General features: G+C 39.3%; 2 protein-coding genes and 1 non-coding gene across 8 annotated transcripts in view; 2 read left to right on the top strand and 1 right to left on the bottom strand.

Moving 5' to 3' along the window:
• The window catches only part of CUNH4orf45 (chromosome unknown C4orf45 homolog), a 141,569-nt gene extending 123,094 nt beyond the window's left edge, over window positions 1–18,475 (top strand). For both annotated transcript variants that reach the window (XR_004260016.1, XM_032248558.1), the window contains 2 exons: window positions 4,995–5,184; window positions 18,284–18,475. Coding sequence is in view for 1 of the 2 variants with exons in the window: in XM_032248558.1 (XP_032104449.1) it covers window positions 4,995–5,184; window positions 18,284–18,298 (205 nt within the window). In the remaining variant the exon portion in view is untranslated. The remainder of the gene's footprint in view (window positions 1–4,994; window positions 5,185–18,283) is intronic.
• Window positions 10,345–10,422, top strand: LOC116530577. Its single transcript, XR_004260073.1, has one exon. It is a non-coding gene; the product is annotated as a small nucleolar RNA SNORD55/SNORD39 (small nucleolar RNA).
• The window catches only part of FNIP2 (folliculin interacting protein 2), a 141,641-nt gene continuing 133,881 nt past the window's right edge, over window positions 13,554–21,313 (bottom strand). For all 5 annotated transcript variants that reach the window (XM_032248554.1, XM_032248556.1, XM_032248553.1 and 2 more), the window contains 3 exons: window positions 20,413–20,613; window positions 16,120–16,235; window positions 13,554–15,093 (listed from right to left, as the gene is read on the bottom strand). In XM_032248554.1, coding sequence (XP_032104445.1) covers window positions 15,015–15,093; window positions 16,120–16,235; window positions 20,413–20,613 — 396 coding nt within the window. In that variant the 3' untranslated portion in view covers window positions 13,554–15,014. The remainder of the gene's footprint in view (window positions 15,094–16,119; window positions 16,236–20,412; window positions 20,614–21,313) is intronic.

Below are 21,313 nucleotides of genomic sequence, written 5' to 3' on the forward strand. Positions count from 1 at the left end.
TAGTAGAGATGGGTTTTACTTATGTCCGACAGGCTGCTCTGGAACTCCTGACCTCTGGTGATCTGCCTGCCTTGGCCTCCCAAAGTGCTGGGATTACAGGCCTGAGCCACTGAGTACGGACTCCACACTTTCAAACAACTAGATCTTGTGAGAACTCTGTCATGAGACAGTGCTAGGGGGATGGTGCTAAATGATTAGAAACCACCCCTGTAATCCGATCATCTCCCACCAGGCCCCACCTTCAAGTTCCTTCACAAAATGGATTATTCCAGGGCTGATATGGGAAAAGATGACCATGGAACATCTTTTGTGCCAAAACATAAGGAAGTTTATGAAGAATGACAAGGACATGTCAAAAGGACACAGAAGGCAGATTGAAGGGGCTTCTACTAGCCAAATCTGGGATATCTTGAGCATCAAAATGAAAATGTTTGTGATGGATTATTACTTATTGGATAAGGCAGGAAACCGTAAGCCCATACTGAAATAAATCAACTTAAACAAATAAAACATTTGATATGGGATGAGATTTTTACATAATTTCAAAGTATTTTTCTAGAAACTAATAACAAGAAATGTGATGGTATAAAGGAGAATTCTGGTAGATAGTATTTTAAGCAAATGACCTAAGTGAATATCATCAGTAATGGGACAAATCAAAACTATGGTTATTCTGTGTGATTCCTGTCCAAAGATGCATAACCCGAATCTAACCCAGAGGAAACATAAGAGACCCAAATTGACAGACATCTACAAAATAACTGGCCTGGATTCTTCAAAAGTATCAAGGCTATGTGAAAGTCACAGGAAGACTGAGAAATGGTTCCAGATTGAAGGAGACATAAAAACTAAATGTAACATATGATTCTGAACGAGATCCTTTTGCAAAATGGGCATTATTGGGATGCCTGGCCAAACTCAAATGGTGTCTGAGGATTCGATGGTAGTAATATAAAATATTAATTTTTCAATTTTCTCTGCTTTTGACAGTTATGTTGAGGTTCTGTAGAATGTCCTTGTTTGTGGGAATTGCACACTGAAGTACTTGGGGATGAGGGGTCTCCTGTCAACAACACACTTATAACTGGTTCGGGAAAAGAAGATTTGGTATTGTGCTTCCACCTTTTCTATAAGCTTCAGATTGTTTCAAAGAAAGAAAAGCATGTGACCCTAAGGGGCCTATTTATTGTAATAATTAAGTAGTAAGAACGTTGCACTAAAAATGTGTGCTGGTGGTGGTGTTTGTTGTGGGGCACGTGTGTGTTTGATGCTATTTTGTGTGTGCCCCTGACACCTGACCATCACCCAGGCCTGGCACTCATGACCCATCTGGAGCCAAACCTTCTCCTCCTTGGTTTGTCTCTTTAGACACTGGGGCCCATCTGAAAGTTCAATATAGTGTGGGTAAATGCCCATAGTTGATGTGGCCAGTATATTTGTAAAACCTTTAATATCTTTGAACTACATCTAATTTCTAACTTTCTATTGCTTCTGGTGATCCCAATTTCAGGGACCTAGGAGATACTGAATTTAAATTACAAGGTTATTAAATATTTTAGCACTTAAGACTAACGATGGGCAAGGATTTTTCTTTTCTAAACACTTCTATATAGTTACTTGTATAACATGGTAAAGAAAAGGTGACATTTTCGTGAAATGGTTTTCCCATGCATCGTTAATCAAGCTAATATGAACTGTAAGCAATATCTGTTGCTTACATTCTCACCATCAGCTATCCTGCCTTTTAAACTTTCTTGAAATTATTTCTAGCTATTAATCTGTACTTGTAAATAACAAAACTCAGTTAAACTGAACCGCAGGTATCTGGTCCTCCATAGCTCCCTGCAGGGAGGGGATAGAGGCTGTAGAGCAGGTGGAGGTGAAGGGAGTGGGAGGGAGCAGGCATCTCATCATTCAGTTCTGATCTTCCTTGTCCTTCCCTCGTCTTCCATTCTCCAAGATTAGTTGAGTGTCAGTTACATGTCAGGCAGGGTAATGGCACTGGAGAGCCAATGATGAAACAGATACACTCTGGGCCTTTTCAGGAGCACTGAATTTGTAGGGAGAGAGACTGCTGAGCTAGGAATTCAAGAATATTCTGGCCGGGTATGGTGGCTCACAACTGTAATCCCAGCCCTCAGGAGACCAAAGTGGGCAGATCATGAGTTCAGGAGTTTGAGACTAGCTTCACCAATATGGTTAAATCTCATCTCTACTAAAAATACAAAAAAACAAAAAAAAAACAGGCTGGTTTCGAACTCCTGACCTCAGGTGATCTGCCCACCTCAGCCTCCCAAAGTGCTGAGATTACAGGCATGAGCCACCGCGCCTGGCAGGTTTTATTTTTTATTTTTCTTACCATGCTTATGCTTCGCTCTGTCTTCTCAAACACACGGAGAACATTGATAAGTCCCATTTCACATCCTTGTCAGCTAATTCTATCATTGTTTCCCTGAGAAAACATCTGTTTTTCTGACTTTCCCTTTTTGTTAAGATGAAAAATTTAATATTACTAAGATCTCCTCTTGGTGTACTTAGTAATCTTGAAAGTTGCACTAAGTTATCAGTGGAGTATCAGAAAATAAGACCTTTGGAAAAAGATCTAAATATATTTAGCTCAATAGCACTCAATGCAATATGAAATCACAGTTGATATTGGACAGAAAATTTTAAGGAACAGAAATTCAATCTCTCATGTCAACATACACATCAGATCCAAACCATAATTTACCATGCACTGACTTCTTCCTGTTTTTCTAAAGAGGATGTTTAAAAGTTTGAGCTGAATTATATGACAGAATATAATTGCATTTTCCACAAGTTTTTAATTTAAATAGCCTACATGTTAAAACAAGAACCTCTTAGATTTACTTAAGAGTTTTACATAAACACAAAAAATGTTCTAGAACAACCGATTCAATTTTAGAAGCACCATGTCGACACATAGCCTTTAAAAGATATTAAAATTTTATAAAGTATACATGCAGCTTAATCTTTACTTACTTGTTTTTGAGCACTTTTTCATTTAAATTATTTTCTTCAAACTCGACCTGAAATAGAAACAGCTATCTCCACCAATAGAACATTCAAGCTAGGGCAGGATGAAGATAAGGCTTGAATCCAGAGGTCCTGGGTAATTCCTTGGCTAATATTTTCACCAGGCTACAGCTAAAATCCAGCTTCCATGGGTAGAGAGGAGTGTTGTCATTTGGTCATTTCCACCAAATTAAAAACTTATTGCTTTCACTGAGTTAAAATGGAATCCTGCTTAAGCCAGAGTCAGTCAAAACTCACACACACACACACACACACACACACACAATTAGCCAAGTGCCTGTAACCCCAGCTATTTACTCTAGCCTGAGTGACAGAGTGAGACTCTGTCTCAAAAAAAAAAAAAAATTATAATACTTTCCACAAAAGAAGTCAGGCCAGGCGTGATGGCTCATATCTGTAATCCTAGCACTTTGGGAGGCCGAGGCAGGGGGATCACTTGAGGTCAGGGGTTCAAGACCAGCCTGGCTACCATGGTGAAACCCCATCTTTACTAAAAATACAAAAATTAGCCAGACATGGTGGCAGACGCTTGTAATCCCAGCTACTTTGGAGGCTGAGGTGGGTAAATTGCTTGAACCAAGGAGGCAGAGGTTGCAGTGAGCTGAGATCGTGCCATTGCACTCCAGCCTGGGCGACAGAGTGAGACTCTGTCTCTAAATAAATCAATTAATTAAATAAAGCAGACAAAACCCAATCAGCAACAACAAACTCCCCTGTATGCTACGCTGAGGAGTTCGGACTTTCTTCTAGGATGATGGGATGTCAGGGGAGGGTCTGCTGGAGGCACCCATGATCACTTTGCTCCCAGCACAGGGATTCTGTGATTCTCAGGAGCAGGAAGGAACTGCCTGACCCCTGTATGCTGTGAGAATTGTCACACTCTTGCTTCACTGAGCTCTCTGCTCACACATTACCTCTTCCTGTCCTGTCTAACCTCATGAAAACAACATGCCCAAGACTTTCTACTCCTCATCTGCCTTTATTTTTCCACCTAGAACCTCCCAAGTATTTCACTTATCTGTGTGTTGTCTCCCCCACAGGTGTATAAATTCTATGACACCAGCGACTTTGTCTTATTACTATCGGTCCTCACGGTGCCTTGTACTGTGCCAGCCATATAGAAAATGCCTGTAGATTCCTGAATGAGTGAAGAGTGATGCAAATCTCCCACAAATCACGGTCCAAGACCTTGGAAACACAGACTCAGATTCTAGAACGAGAACTTTGCAGTCCCTAAGGGGCTCTTGCAGCCCAGGTTGAGAGATGGTGAATAAGAAGTCTCAAGAGGCTCTCTAAGCAACAACAGCTTTCCAAACGAGTTGGCAAATCCCAACCCTTACAATTCTGTTTCTGTCTGTTCCCCAGAGCCAGCCTTTGATAACGGAAAGGCAGGGCTGAGATAATGTTCTATTTTAGGGCTGTTAGAACTTAGCCAAGGATCTCACCAGGGCAAGAGGAAGAAGCCTAGATCTTTCCTCTAAAATGCAGTCCAAAGCGAGAGCTTGGACTAGAAAAGCTGGTGTTTTCCTGAATGCCCATGAGACCTCAAAATGGGCGGGCCATGTCCTTCAGGAGATCACATGGGTCTCATGATGTCTCAGCCTTAGCATATCATCTTCAACTTCACAGCATCTTCCAGGCTAGGCTCTGAAGCGACATAGGGCCGTCATGGTACAGTAGTGCCTTCATCAACAAGCTTCCTAGACGAGTGTCCCTCTTGGGGGTAGTTCTTTGGATCTCTAGCAGTCTACTGATGTAGAGTGGCCAGAGTCCAGAAACTTCACGGAATGGGGTCACGTCTTCTGCTTTCCTAAGTCACATGGCTAGAATCACCTTAAATTACTAGGAAAACAGACAAATCTCAATGATCTGAAAACTGGTGGCCTTGTTTCTAGGTCTTTACCATTTGAGAACCAATCAATGTGTTCCTTTTCCAGGCAACCAAAACCTCATGTCCTGGATATGCAAGGAAAACACAGTCGTGCCTCTTTTGCCTGGCATATGAGTGATTTTGAGGACACTGATCGGAGAGATTCCAAATGGGCTACTCTTGTTAGGCAGAGTAAGTCACTAACGCCAAGAACTTCCGAGCTGTCTAAGCTGCCGAAGCTACCAAAAAAGGAAAAGGTACAATTTTTTGCTTTTCTAAATCGTTATAGAAAATGTCAGCCTGTTTTAACATATAAACTGGGGAGGGGTTTTTCATAGTAATACTAAGTTTGATAGCTTCTTTTAAACCATCGAAGCATTTTGTAATCCATATTGGATTGCCACAGTGATGTTTATTCAGTGGGTAAGTGGGCATCATTCCCCTTTTATAGTTAAAACAAGAGGTTGCATCCTCAGAATTTCTTATCACTGGGTTTGACCTTGAGATAACAGCCATCCCTGTGATTTCCAAGAACTGAGAAAGCATTGTTTGTGAAATGGAGGTAAATCTGTAACTCCCCTCAAAACCCTCACAGACTGGTTCACAGAGCAAACTTATACCCATTTGAATGCTAGGATTTCCCCTAAACCACTTATGGAATCGTGGGCAAGCTGCCTAACTCCCTGTATGGGTTTTTATAAGTGAAATGGGAATTTTGGTATCTGTTCTGAATATTTTACAGAGTTATGAGGAGAATTAAGTAAATAATGTGGAAGTATATACTCAACAACTATTTCCTGAGGTCTGCGTACGAACCATTTGCCAATAATAGCTTTCTGCCTAATCCACAGCACAATGAACTTTGCAGGCGTCCAGTTTTCTCCATAGAGTTTGGCAGCAAATTTTCATGATAGAAAAAGGAATAGAATCACTCAGGCCCATTCAGACTCCTATTCCCCACACATAGAAAGACTTCTTGCTCTTTTGGAGAATCTTGCCAACTGCCTAGAATATTACTCACCCTCTGTTGCCAGAGATCTGATTCATTAGCAAGTAATTATGTCTACTTGAGACATTCTGTGAGGAGGGAGACTTAGTTGTCCGCCTCAGTAGATGCTGACCTTAGGAATAGTTCATATTGAAAAAGGGAAGAGTTCAACAAATAACATTTCTATGTAGTCTGAATTTTGGGATAGGTCCAAATGAAGTGATTTATTGCAGTGTGTGGAGGAGGGCTTGGATTAGTTACTTTCTGTCACTGAACTAATTTTGTGTCAGATTAGAGCTATTATGGATTAAATTATCCCAAACGCCTCTATCATTCACCAAATCCAGTTGAGGTATTTTTTGCATTAAGAAAGTCTGTTAAAAGACTTCTTATTTTGATTTCAAATTTGTAGAGCAAGTTGTAACAGCAGTACAAAGAACTCTTGATATACTCTTTCCCCAGCCCCATCTGTTGTTCATTTCATTCGCTTTAGGGTTTGCTTTCTTGCTCTCTCTCTTGCACCATTTGAGGTCAAATTGCAGACATGATGCCCCCTAACTTCTCTTGTCTTTTTTTCAGAGATATGGTGGTCTCACTATGTTGCCCAGGCTGGAGTGCAGTGGCTACTCAATGGGCACAACCACAGTGCACCAGAGCCCTGAACTCCTGGGCTCAAACAATCCTCCCACCTCGGCCTCCCGAGTAGCTAGGACTATAGGCACAGACCCTATGGATTAAATGGTCTATAGGCTAAACCCTTCACTCCTAAATATTTCAGGGTGTATTTCCTAAGAACAAGGATGCTCTCCCACACAACCACAGTACAATGTATAAAATTCAGGAAATTTAACATTGATACAGTGTATTATTATCTAATCTAAAGTTCATAGTCGTATTTTCTTAAATAGCAGATGGTGGTGGTTTGCACCTATAATCCCAGCACTTTGGGAGGCTAAAGTGGAAAGATCACTTGAGCCCAGGAGTTTGAGAGCAACCTGGGCAACATAGTGTGACCCTGTCTCTATGAAAAATATAAAAAATCAGGCAGGTGTGGTGGTACATGTCTGTAATCCCAGCTACTCAGGAGGCTGAGGTGGGAGGTTTGCTTGAGCACAAACCTTCAAGTCTGCAGTGAGCTATGATTTTGTCACTGCACTCCAGCCTGCATGACAGAGAGCCTGACTGTCTTAAATAATAACAACAGCAACAACAAGGTATTAACTGATAACCTTTGTTATATCCTGATCCAGGATTCAATCTAGGACCATGTATTACATTTAGTCATCACGTCTCTTCAGTCTCCTTCAATTTGGAAGAGTTCCTTAGTCTGGTCTTTTATAACATGGACATTTTTGAGGAATGTAAATGGGCTTGTCTGTTGTTTCCTCAGGAGTGGGTTCAGGTTACGTGTTTTTGTCAGGAATCCCAGATAAGTGATGTAGCTTTGTGCTCAGGGCATCACATCAAGAGGCACCTGAGGCTGGTTTAACCCATTATTCATGAGAGTAAGTTGAGCACTTGGTCATACGCCTTTCCATTCCAGAAATGAACAACATACTGAATCATTCAAAATAATTTCTCTTTTTATCAATGAGGCTTTCTTCTAAATTTCCAGAGATACATTAGATACTTGTCACACAAGTTCATTTTTTGGGCTATCCTGCAGAGTTTGTGTGGATGCTTCAATAAATACTCAATCCCTCTTTTACATGAATCCTCTTCAGGGAAAATAAATTGGAACAAGTGCTCTTATATATTCAAGAGCAAATAATGAATACCACATGTGAAAAGCCTCCAACGCAATGCCTCACACATAGCTGCCAATGAGTGGCTATCATTACTATTCTTACTTGAGATGCCAACACATTTTCCATTCTTATGCTGCAAGAATCAGAACCATGCACTCTGACCTCAAGTGATCCACCCACCTTGGCCTCCCAAAGTGTAGGGATTACAGATGTGAGCCACGGCTCTCAGCCTAGGCTGACCTTTAAATAAAGAAGTGACGGTTAAATTTTCATTTTAGAAAGATGGAGGCATCAGCTGGGAGGACTGATTAGAGCTGCTTGATTATGAAAAGGTGGTGTGTTTGGAAGGCATTTTGATAACTCAATTGAGAACCAGGAAGGATTGTTGTAAGGCAGAAAGAAAGGCGCAAAGGTAATGCATTTGAGACATAAGGAAGGTTGTTTCGACAGCTCTCAGTGCTGACTAGACGTGGGAAAAAAACTTGTTATTGTGGGAAGGAAGGACATAGAGGCTGAACCCTCAGATCTCTGTGAGGTGGTGGGGAGTGGGAGCCAGGTGGCAGTGTGTAGAGAATGAATAGGAAGCAAAGAAGTGAAAGGCAAGTAAACCTCTCTAGAAAATGTTTAGCTCTCAATAAAGGAAAGACAGGATAAAAAGAGGGGGCATAGGAGAAGGAAGGGCTTAATATAAGGGGATTTAAAATATATATATTTTGAGTAGAAAAAAGTAAATTGAGAACCTAAAGGAGAGGGAAAGGGATAACTGATGGTTTGAGATCCTCAAGAAAAAAGAGGGAGAGGCATAACTTATAGGAATTAGTACGTAACTGTAGGGATGAATCTTTATAGGAAGGGAACTCTTTTCCTCCCCACCTGCCCCTGCTTTTTTCTTTTTTCTTTTTTTTTTTTTTTTTTTGAGACGGAGTTTCGCTCTTGTTACCCAGGCTGGAGTGCAATGGCACGATCTCGGCTCACCGCAACCTCCGCCTCCTGGGTTCAGGCAATTCTCCTGCCTCAGCCTCCTGAGTAGCTGGGATTACAGGCACGCACCACCATGCCCAGCTAATTTTTTTGTATTTTTAGTAGAGACGGGGTTTCACCATGTTGACCAGGATGGTCTCGATCTCTTGACCTCGTGATCCACCCGCCTCGGCCTCCCAAAGTGCTGGGATTACAGGCTTGAGCCACCGCGCCCGGCCGGCTTTTTTCTTTTTTGAGTCGGAGTCTCGTCCTGTCACCCAGGCTGGAGTGCAATGGCACGATTTCAGTTCACTGCAATCTCCGCCTCCCAGGCTCAAATGATTCTCCTGCCTCAGCCTCCAAAGTAGCTGGGATTACAGGTGCCTGCAACCACGCCCAGCTAATTTTTGTATTTGTAGTAGAGATAGGGTTTGACCATGTTGGCCAGGTTGGTCTCGAACTCCTGGTCAGGTGATCCACCTGCCTCAGCCTCCCAAAGTTCTGGGATTACAGGCATGAGCCACCATGCCTAGACTTTTCCTCCACTTTTAATAAAATGTTACCTTCTTCCTTCTCAGAGGGTTGCTTCTGTTTTTCAGTTCTTTTTAACACATATTCAGAGACTATGTGACATCTATGTCAACCTTTATGGGATAATTCTCAAATTGGTAGGGTTTATTATGTTAAAGGTATTTGCTTGAAAGTCTACTTCCTGTAACTTGGAATGATGATTTTTTTAATCCTATTCAACTCTATTTTGGGTTATTGTGCCATATCATTGGGCTGATCTCCTAAGTACCTGTATCAGTCAGGGTTTTCCAGAGAAACAGAACCAATGCTGTGTGTGTGTGTGTGTGTGTGTGTGTGCACGCACAGGCACACAAGAGCTGGGAGAGGTGTTTAGGCTTAAAGTAACTTTAGAGATGTTTTATTTTGGCTCCAGTGATTGTGGAAGTTGGCAAATCCAAATGCAGCAGGGTGGGCCAACAGGGCAGAGACCCTGGGAGGAACTGATGCTGCAGCTCGAGCCTGAAGGCAGTTTGCAGGCAGAATTATCTCTTCCTGGGGGAACGTCAGTCTTTCTCTTAAAGCCTTCAACAGATTGAATGTGGCCTACCACATTATGGAGGATAATCATTTTTATTCAAAGTCTAATGACTTAAATATTAACTCACATAAGAAATACCTGCATAGCATCATCCAGATTGGTGTTTGACCAAATATCAGAGTACTATAGCCTAGCCAAGTTGACACATAAAATTAACCATCACAGGCTAGGCCTGGTGGCTCATGCCTATAATCCCAATGCTTTGGGAAGCTGAGGCAGGAAGATCGTGTAAGTCCCAGAGTTCAAGACCAGCCTGGGCAACAGAGTGAGACCCTGTCTCTACAAAAAAAAATTTTTTTTTTGAATTATTATCTGGGTGTGTTGGTGCATGCCTGTAGTCCCAAGTACTTGGGAGGCTGAGACAGGAGGATCACTTGAGGCCAGAAGTTTGAGGTTACTGTGAGGTATGACCATGCCACTGTACTCCAGCCTTGGTGACAAAGACCTTGTCTCTTAAAACAGAAAACAAACAAAAATCCTAACCATCACAGTATCCCTCTCTCTCATCCATTATGAGGATTAAATCAGGGTAACATACAAAAAACACCTGACAGAACGGTCCAGGCACTAGGCATCTAAAAAGCACTGTGGTGTGCACATGTGTTTAAATCCTTTTATAGATGGCATGGTTTTAAAGCTGTTTCACCCAAGTGCACAGTGGGGAAACCAACCTTGGGGAGCTGAGCATGCAGGAAAAGGAAAAAAAAAAAAAAAGCTTCTGGAAAAAATACTTGAAATTTTCATTTATCAGCAAGGATTTTGAAACCTCTACTGTAATTTCTCCATGGTCTTTAAGATAACATAACTCAGTATGGCTTACGTTGGGACCAACAGTTGCACTCAATGGCATATTTTTTCCTGAGACCAGACGTATCAGTGGACATCGTCCCTTTTCAGAGCAAATATTTTATAATGTCACCTTTATTACCCTAAAATAAAATTTACAAATGTACTCAATTTATATCAAACCAATATAAGTACCCTATTGTAATTTAAAATAAATGTAAAAGTAATTTATAATACTACTTTAATCCATAACTATTAGGGCACTAGATTAGAAAATACAATGAAGTAGACAGATGAAGTAAGCATCCATATACAGAGTCTTCATGAATGCAGTAGCTATGAATGAAGACCGATAGTGCTGTATTGGTGACTCAAATCCCATGGGTACCATAGCTGTTGGTAACATAGTTTTCCAAAAGTCAATTCTCGGTAAAGACCAAGTGACCACTTCTTGTTAACATTCTAAACCTTACAAAGTAAAAATCTTCCCTTAATTTATACAACAGCTGCATTCCTGGAGAATGCATTATGTACTAAAATCATGTTAAAATACATTGTATTATGTACAGCAGAATTATCAGATCATTATAAATGGGCTTTCTTAGCCACATAAATGTCCAGCAGGGCACTGAAGGGTTACACAGGAGGTGGGACAGTTTCTCGTCCCGTGGGGCTGTCTCTCGTGGTGCAGGACATTTTACCTGTCATCTGAGCTCCCACCTTCTCTGTGCCAGTAATCCTAACTTGTCATTATGCTAACCAAAAATGTCCCTGCATTTCCAAAACACCCTGGTTGAAACCACTAACATATATAATTGGCTTGTTTTCAGCATGAATTATTAGAAATGAGACCTCTGTATTTGATTAAATGTAACAAGCAAATCACATGTAGCACCAGGAAAATGTTCAAGATAAATTCAAAAGGTTTATTGCACCAAATGCCACAGAAAAATGGATCAAAATAATAAACAAGTTTTAAAAAAATTCCCACACAATGACATTGGTATCTATTCAAACTGATCAAAAACGAAGTCCTATCAATTTCTCTCATGGAGCGTCAAATAACAAATTCCAGAATTCTCTCTTTTTTGAAATGCCACTTAAATTTAAGCATATTGCAATCTCGCTTTCAACATATATGGTTCATCATGTTTTGACATTTAAAAATTAACATTCAGAGGGGACAGCTTGATTTAGGCAAAAATTATATTAAAATACCCTCTCCTCCAAGCACAATAAAAAACAAATTGTTCACATTTACCAAGAGAAGCTGAAGACATTTTCATTTTAACAGCGAAAGTATGCATGAACAAAATACTCTCAAAAGTACATAGTAGTGGAAAAATCCAGACGTTTAAAAGAATTTTGGGGTCATTTTATATTCTGTATTTTTATGTACAACCAACTCTAGTGAAGAACCTAAAAAGCTACAGGCTAAATTTTTATAAAATCTCAGGACCTAATTACAAGAGCCCAAACAACAGTTTAGTATCATTTAGCAAGCCGGGGATTTTTTTTCTCCCTCCAAAAAAGTTAATTTTGAAAAATATGGTTAAGTTTAAAAAGTTGCGATGTGTAAACGGCAGTTCCATGGGATGTGAAAAGATTATAGTTACTTTCATTAAAAAACAGCACACTTCAGAAAAATGGATTGAAGCCTGTACAAAAAGCTATTTAACACTGATAAAAAATAAAATACTTTGGAATTATGCACAAGTATGGAAGCTACATTTTAATTTTTCATTGTCATAGTCTAAAACGTACACAATTACCTTTACATTCATTTCACTTATCAATTTATTAAAAATAAAACTGCAACATGCTAGAAAGAGGTCCATCACAGGGACATTTACAGACTTCTGCTCTGTCATGCCTCACTAGCTTGCTTTGAAAAGCAAGATGCTACAAAAGTTACACTCAACAGGTAAGACTTAGTAAGTTGAAGAAACCCTAAAGGTGGAATCCTGTCAACTGAGGTAGATTTCTTTTCTTTTTTAGAAAAATTTTTATTTTTTCTTGAGGTGGGCATGGGAGTGGGTGGGATCCCTTTCTTGCCTCTGCGGTTAAGCCAGAATGAAGCCACTGGGTGGTGCAGGATGTGTGAGCGGGTGGATCTCAACACAAGTCCACGAGTTGTTTTCTTTTTCGCTTTTAGGAAGAGGTTGAATTTAAGACAAAGAAACTTGAATGTTAAATATTTAAAGGATTATAAAAGAGCAGCAACATTCTTGGTCTATTTTTGTAGGCAATAGATATGAGGATTAGGTTCTGACTGGAATCCTGAGTGTTGTGGAGACAGCCCCCACACGTGACCCACCTGTTTTCCAACAGGCATTTTTCCAAGAGTGAGTTTTGGAACATTAAGAGGCAAATTAAATTTTCTCAGGCTTTGAGGGATCTGGGCTGAAGTTTTTTTTTGATGTATAGAGTTTAGAACAAACCATTTAAAGCTCAGTGTCCCCTAATATGGGTCTAATTATCAACATGCCACTATGTCCACATTAGAATTGAACTGATTTTGTAACAAGTTATTTTCTATGAAACCCTGGAAGGTGGTGAATGAGGGAAAGTGCCCAAAAACATGTAAACAAGAAAAAAGGAACGGGAGACGAGGGGAACGCTTTAAACTGTAAAAGCTGTAACATCAGCTCTGACAGTTAACACGTAATGAGAAATGGATGTGGGGTGAGCTGAGCCACAGGTGAGGTTCCTTCTCTCTCTAACACAACAGCAAACAGTGATGTCATGGAACTATAGAACACCAAATTCAAATGCTAGGCAAAAGGAAATAGGAAAACGTTAAAAAGAATGAACATTTCCATTTTCAATGAATGACATAAAATGAAAATTAACGATCTTACAAATCTTTTTTTTTTTTTTTTTGAGACGGAGTTTCGCTCTTCTTACCCAGGCTGGAGTGCAATGGCGCGATCTCGGCTCACCGCAACCTCCGTCTCCTGGGTTCAGGCAATTCTCCTGCCTCAGCCTCCTGATCTTACAAATCTTAATATACTTATCTACATTTTGCATCATTAAAAAAAAGGGGGAAAGGTAGCAGTTCTGATTTTTATCAAATAAAAAAATTGAAGTCATTCTAGTCCCTAATAGGGAAGTTACTTCACATTTCTTAGGTACAAAGATACATGAAAAGAACTGGAATTCATAAAACAGTGGAAGGGAATCGGAGCCTATTCAAGAACCGCAAAGTGCTAACGATGTTTAGCTTTGCTAGATTAGCTCCTTTTAATGGCCAATTTTTTAAAGTCTTTTACTTTACCCTGGATATCAGTACATAGTCTGTTTCGCGGTCAGTAAACTAAACTTTCTTTTATATTAACAGATTTTTTTTTGGGGAAATAATTCATTTTGGTAGGTTTTATACAATGCGTAAGTTAATTTCTGGAAAAATGTTTTGAAAAGGACGTAGGAATTAGAAGGCACAGAAATGATAATGTAAAAATTGAGATCATATATGGATTTTTTCTACATGTTCAAGCTAATTGTTTTCATTAGTCATCCTGAACTGTTGCAGGTTTCCTTTCCCACCAGGACAGCTGTGCCTTTTAAAGTGTAAATAGTTATTTGTATTAGCTATAAGAAAAAAGTGGCTTCAGCTGGAAGAACTTACCAACAGAAACACTCTTGAGCTTATAGAAATAACTTTGGTAAATGGCCTCTCTTAAAAAGGCTGCTGAAAGCTCTAAAATATAAGGATAAAACATGTGGTTTCAGACTGTACACTTTGCTGCTACAAACTACATCTTGATGGGATTAAGAGGCTACATTGATTCTTGGGTTTATTGCACCAACAATCTATCTCTGACCTACCTGTGGCAGCATCTGAAACAAGGTAAACTCCAAGAAGAAATGAAAACAGTGGGTCCCTAAAGCACTCTTCCCAACAGGCAATTCTTTTACATGTTTTATGTCAAATAGTCACTGCTACCGCCACTGGAGCTGAAGATGGCACAGTGTGGCTTTCTTCATTTCACCTTGTGTAAAAGGCAAACTCTGACCTGGAATCCAAAGTCTGTGTTCTGACAGACGTCTAAGAATAGCAAAGTATGTTTTCTCCAGTTTGGGGAGCTCATGCTCAAACCTGGAAGCAGTTTCCTACTGGAATGTTATGTACACTGTCGACCTCCCCGCTCAAGTCACTTGTCCTTATTCTGCCCAAACAGCACAAGGCAATCTGTCCCAATAGCTTAGTGTTTAGTGTAGTGCTTATGTTTCCTTCTACCAAAAAGGTCTCTTTGTTGATTCATGGGTAGCAAATGGCCTGAAGTGTTCAAGACAATCACAAATGCCATTATGTCAAGTAAACCTAAGTCTTCAATGAAGCATCAGCTTGACAGCAAAAACACAAAACAGAAAGGTGGAATGACTGTTTCTGTTTGCTCTTCTCATGCTTTTGACATCACAGAGAGCTTATTCCTTTCTCCTTCCGTTGAGAATTTGATTTTTTTCTTCCAAGGAAGAACTATCCTGAGCTTTAGCTTATAAGAGTATTTGAGCCACATAAGGAGAATGAGTACTGGCAATAGCAGTCAACAGAGGCAGGTCGTTGGATTCAATCCTGAATATTGAGAAAAGAAAAGAATATTACTTTAAAATAGCATGGTTTTATGAGAAAGCGTTATTTCTAGGTACCAAGTTTGATAGATTATCATTTAAAACTAATGAAAAAGCAAAACAGATGGAAGGATAATAAACTTATTCTTTTCATAAAATATTCCAGTGGACACTGACCAGGGAGGCAAAGGGAGAGAAATACAGGAAGTGTGTTGTGCCTGTGTGAGACATAAAGCTCTTTTTTCCATGGCAGGGGCCACCAGACTTTCTCACTTTCCTGTATTCCCTGTATAACTTCATTGTATCATACTTTAAGGTTTTCTTATTATAAACTCATTCTTCCAGTCAACACTCCTAAATGCATATTGATTTTTCACCTAAGGTCAAACTGCTGTTAGAAAAATGGTGATAGTAGCAATTTCTTAAACCTTAGGCATGTGTTCAAAGGTTATACGACTGATATCCTCACAAGATTCTGAGAGCAAGGTGACACTAAAAGATACCGAGTTAAGAGACATCACGGTTTCAAATGGACACAGCGTTGGCTGCCTCTTCCAGCTGAGGTGGATACAGTATGGGCACTGGCTAAATGATGTCAGGTGTCATAAAAAAAAGTCAACTGTTTCAGTCTGTGGAATGTGTCCTAATTCTTTCCCTTAAATTTCTCAAAATAATAAAAAGTAAAACAGTATCTGGCATCACTTCATGGGGTTTTCTAGTCCTTCTCCAGTAATGCTACGTACAGATCTGATTTCAGAGTGGACAGAAGTTCTCTAGCACTTTTAAGAGGAGTAACAGAGCACCACCAGCGTAAACCCCTGTGATTGTGGGTATGAAGCCCAGTATCAATCAGATACAAGGAACATGCTGTTCACTTGGGGAGCTGCAGAGGCACGCATCTAATGGATTCCACATACTTTGATGGGTGACCAGGGCCTGAGTTTAGGTTGGTACAGGCTAAACACATCAGTGGGTACAATGCTAGGGATGCCCATCAAAGGGAGACGTGGCAGCACTTCACAGAACTCACCCCAGTACGACACCTAATTCTTTCACATGGACTCGCGTGTGTCCCCGGAGATATTCAGACAGCATTTTGCTTTTAAGGTACATCTCCTGTAGTCTGTCTTCAAGATGCATGATGCACTGCAAAGCCAAGAACATTCATAATGAGGAAGTCAAATATCTGCCAATATTTTAAGAATCTTCTTAATTCATTTCTAACTACCCAGTTTTAATCTCATCTGTTTCAAATACACTTAAAAAATAACAAGCCATCACAAACCCTGCCACTACCAGGTAGAAGAATCGGTTCTTGTAAAACAAAGCTTACTTTTGCTAACTATTAAGATTTACATATATATTATTCTGGTCTTTTTAAACAAGTATTTTTTCATAGTTGAAATCATTCCAAAAGTACATTCCTTGCCTTTAAAAACTTTATAATAATCCTTTTCCACATTATTAAGAACTCTTTATTGATATAATTTTTATAGCTAAACAATCTTGAGAATGTAAATTTACACTTACCCACATAGCAATTTGCATTTTTGTTCTTATAAATAATTTAGTAAACAGTATCTCTTTTGTTGATTTTTTTCCCCCAGTATCTCAGATTATTCTGGCCCAACGCATTTCCACAGGAGACTGACTGGAACAGGTCATTTTGAACCTGCCCCACAACTTTTTTTTTTTTTTTCTTTTGCTTCAAGAATGTATTTTAACTAGGTCTTTAGTAACAATAAAGAAAAGGCAATTATTTTCAGGACATCTTTACCCTTGGAATGGTGTTCTGTTGCATTTTTTAGGGACTAGCAGCCATCTGTGTCTTTCACCAGAGGCAAATACTTTTGCATTTGGCAGGCAGAGCTACCCAAGCAGCTTCATAAGACACCTGATGGCTTTGGCAAGGGTAATTCCATCATACATAATTTTCTTCTAGACCATTAGGCCTGTTATTTTCAAGGTAAAATGATTAACAGATGCATTTGAAAATGTTGATCTTGACCATCTGGGCTGATCAGTGGCATGGAAAAATATCTATGAGAGATGCAATGTTTTCAGTTTTTCATTGGTTTAAAATCTTAAATGCATCGTGTCAGGTGGATGAAACACAACTGCTAAGTGACTAAGAGTTATAAAGCAAGAGGGATTTCACCAATTCTCATAGAAATGCTCCTCCAAGTAAACAAAGTGGTGAAAGGATCTCTAATTAGCTTTTAGTTCCTTATGGAATGAAACAGAAAAATTTCAATAAGAGTTACAAAATATTAAAAAGTATTCATATTATATTGAATCCTTTCTCTTTTGACAAAGTAATTACAGTGTTTACAGTCTGTATGAAAACTGTATGATGCAATGTGGAAATAAGAACTCTGGTCTATATGAATACATACTAGACATGAAATCCAAGCATTTAGACAACTTTTAGCCAGGCACAGTGGCTCATGCATGTAATCCCAGCACTTTGGGAAGCTGAAGTAGGAGGATCACTTGAGTCCAGGGGCTCGAGACCAGCCTAGGCAACATAGTGAGACCCTGTCTCTACAAAAATTAAAAAATTACCTGGTCATAGTGGCACATACCTGTAGCCCTAGCTACTTGGGAGGCTGAGGTAGCAGAATTGCTTGAGCCCAGGAGGTCAAGGCTGCAGTGAGCCAAGATCACACTACTGCACTATGGCTTGGGTAACAAAATGAGACTCTTGTCTCAAAACAAACAAACAAACAAACAAACAAAAAAACCCATTAAAAAAAATACTTGAGTATTAAATTGAACCGTGCCCGGGGCTTTTTAACTCCCTTTTCTGGGATTTTATTCCTGAGATGGATTTCTCCAATTTTTAATTTCTAAAATTTCAAATAGCTACTTTCTCTTTTTGTACTGAAGGTTCTAAAAGCCATTTAAATCACAGGTTTCATTCAAGTGATTTTTTTTTAGGTGAATTTTAAATTGCAGATAAAATTTTCTTTAATCTTGGTTTTGTTAGGTTAAATAAGGCTTTCATACTACTAAGTGCTTGAACATACTTCTGTCCAAATGAAGTAAAAAGAATTAACTATTATAAGAGTTTATTGCTTTGATAACCAAGATGCCAATTATGACAAGACCTATGTATCATACAATGAAATATAAAAGTTTGGCAGATACTTATAAGAAACTATGAAGTCTAATATACATTCCTTCCCTTACAGAAAAGGAAACATTAGCCTCTAAATCAGCATAACTCAACCTGCTTCTAGAAGGAAAAACTGCCTACAACTGTAGAATGAAAAATAAGATCATAATAATCCATAAATGCTTCTCATATTGCCCCAGGACAGATGTCTTACAAAAGTATGCTTCAGCTTAAAATACAGAGTTTGGAAAATAAAGAGAGTGTAGAAAAAAAGGTGTTGTCAGTCTTTGCAATCATTCATGAAACTAATTGTTATTAACTATCATACTAACAGTAGCTGTTTACTGACTGCTTATAACATCTAGCACCATTCCAAATGCTCTACATTAATTCTCTAATATAATTTCATAACCGTATGAGATGGGTTCTATTATTTCCCCAGCTTTGCAGATAAGGAAATTGAGGCTTTGAAAGGTTACATGGTTAGGAAATAGCAGAACTTGTATTTAACTCCAGGCTATTGGACTCTAAAGCTAACATATATGGCTTTTAAAGTATCTTATATTGGCATGGTGCTTTGGTAGTAAAAAGCAGTTATCATATTCCTAATTTTCAGAAGATTCTCACAGCACCCTTGTTGAACAGGTACTATCTGCCTTTTACAAATAAGAAAGCTGAGGTTCAGAGAGTCTCAGGATTGTCCATTGTAACACAACTAACCAATGGCAAAGCCTAGACCATAACCCAGCTACGCAGTGTGGTCCTCCTGCCTTGCCACACTGTCAGGACTTTGATAACAACTAGACGGTATTCAGAGCACCTTCTTCAAAGCCATAAAAGTCTTGACTCTTCTTGAGGAATGGGTACACGTATGGATTCAGTCATAAAAACCCAGGCCAGTGACCATTGCATTAGCAATTAGCGTAGGTAATTAATGTTCAAAAGCTTCCTGCTTTGTTGGGTAAACAGGTTTGCATCATTTTTGGAGGCCAGGAGGCAGATAACAGATATTCTGGTTTTGGGCTGTGCTGCAGAGAACAGCGCTATGCAGATGGGAGGGAAGAGCAAAGAAAGCAGACTCTTTCCTCACACACCTGTCTCTGAGGTCAGCCCATCCAAGCTTTAACTAACTGTATGCCATATGCCTATAAGCTTCTCTCTCTCTCTCTCTCTCTCTCTCTCTAAGTGTTCATCATCATTAGAAAAGCTTTTCTTCTTTTGAAACCTTTCCCCCTCCCTCTCTAAATGTATTTTCTCTTTCTTTCAATTTCTCGGCACATACACAGATTTGGAAAAGATTTTGTTGTGGATGTTAATTCCAGTGGCTAGCAGGGAGCTACTGACAGTTTTCTAAGAGTCTATAGGCTCTGTTTGTTGTTTGTATTTAAAGCATTGTTACGAAAGTGATTTTAAAATTCCATTTGGAAAGAAACAATTAGGTCAGGTGCGGTGGCTCACACCTGTAATCCCAGCACTTTGGGAGGCAGTGGTGGGCAGATTGCTTGAGCCCAGGAATTCGAGACCAGCCTCAGCAACACGGCAAAACCCGTCTCTACAAAAAATACAAAAATTAGGTGGCATGATGGCACATGCCTGTGGTCCCAGCTACTCAGGAGGGTGAGGTGGGAGGATCGCTTGTGCACAGGAGGTGGAGGTTGCAGTGAGTGGAGATCATTCCATTGCATCACTGCAGCCTGGGTGACAGAGTAAGACCGTGTCTCAAAAAAAAAAAAAAAAAAAAAAAGCAACAATTGATATTATGTGTGTATAGTACTTCAAAATTTGAAATGTTTACACAAAGAATACTCTATTTTATCCTTAACATCTTTGTGAAAATGTTCACTTAACAGAAGGAAGTACAATCCCTTCAGAAACTGGCCTACTTACTATAATACCAGTCTAATAAAAGGAGAACTCATGAGTTCTCCAGTGGATGATTTACAATTTCCTTTTATGCTTGATCTCTTCACGCATTCCTTATTTACTGCACTGTATATCTTGTTCCAAAAAATTCCTACTCCTTATTATTTGTTTCATGGAAGAGCTATTACTGAAATCTATCCTGTTGCTGGTCTTATGTTGCATGTTCTAGTTTTAGTTATGCTAACCTCCAATAAACTTTTGAGTTTGTGATTGTATAAGCAAAATGTCATTAAAAGTATTTTAAAACTGTATTTCTTTGGTAATGTAAGAACCAGTACTTACAAAATCAGCAGGGAGGTGAAGCTTGTAGAGCTGTAAGATGGACTGAAGCAAACTGGACACCTGACTAGAGACCAGGACATCCTGGCCTAGTTTCATGTTGTCCGTCACTTTCCTCTGACTTGTAGCTACCTGCACACTCCATTTATCCGTGTCTGCGATAATACAGACGGCTTCGGCTATTGGCTCATCCAACACTGGATGCTGAAAGAGAAACACAGTAGGTCAACTTCCCACCATACCTCCAAGTGACGCTCAGAATGTCCGCAGTCTTTTTGTTTAGCGTTACACTAACATTTTAGAAGTTGAAGGTAGGAGCTACAGAAGTTTGGAGCTTTATAGGGACTCAAATAGGAGTGTCACTAAATCATTATTTTAAATTAATTTCATAAAACTGCATTTAATCCTTTTTTTCCTTACACCTAGGAGGTTTGCTATAACTGTTGTTAAATGTTCACAGAAAGCAAAAAGATACATGCCCTCGCTACAGTTCAGGATATTAAAATTCATTTCTTTTTGAAAGGCTGCACTCTCCTTTGAAAATGGGGAAAGTGTACCTAAGGTGTAGGATATTCCATCCTCATTTCTCTAATAACAAAGCTAGGCAGGATAACTGAGTATTTCCTTAAAATTACAGCTTTAATCATGAAGCAAAATTGGGTAATTGTGTGTGCTACATACACAAATCATCTCTAATAACCATCTAAAATCACCAGGTGAATCCAAAAAGTCAAAGTTTCACTACTGATAAATACACTTAAAATGTAAAATTCTTGACAGCTGGGCAGTTATGAATACAGCAGATTTAACAACTGGTAAATTGTGCCATAGAGTAAATAGGGTAAACATTGAAGCCGTCACAAGGACTTTTTAAAAAAATCTAATTTCTCAAAACAAAGTGTAA

The sequence above is a fragment of the Sapajus apella genome, unplaced genomic scaffold, assembly GCF_009761245.1.
Source record: "Sapajus apella isolate SASKATOON/1434 unplaced genomic scaffold, GSC_monkey_1.0 scaffold67, whole genome shotgun sequence".
In the NCBI taxonomy this organism is placed as follows: domain Eukaryota; kingdom Metazoa; phylum Chordata; class Mammalia; order Primates; family Cebidae; genus Sapajus; species Sapajus apella.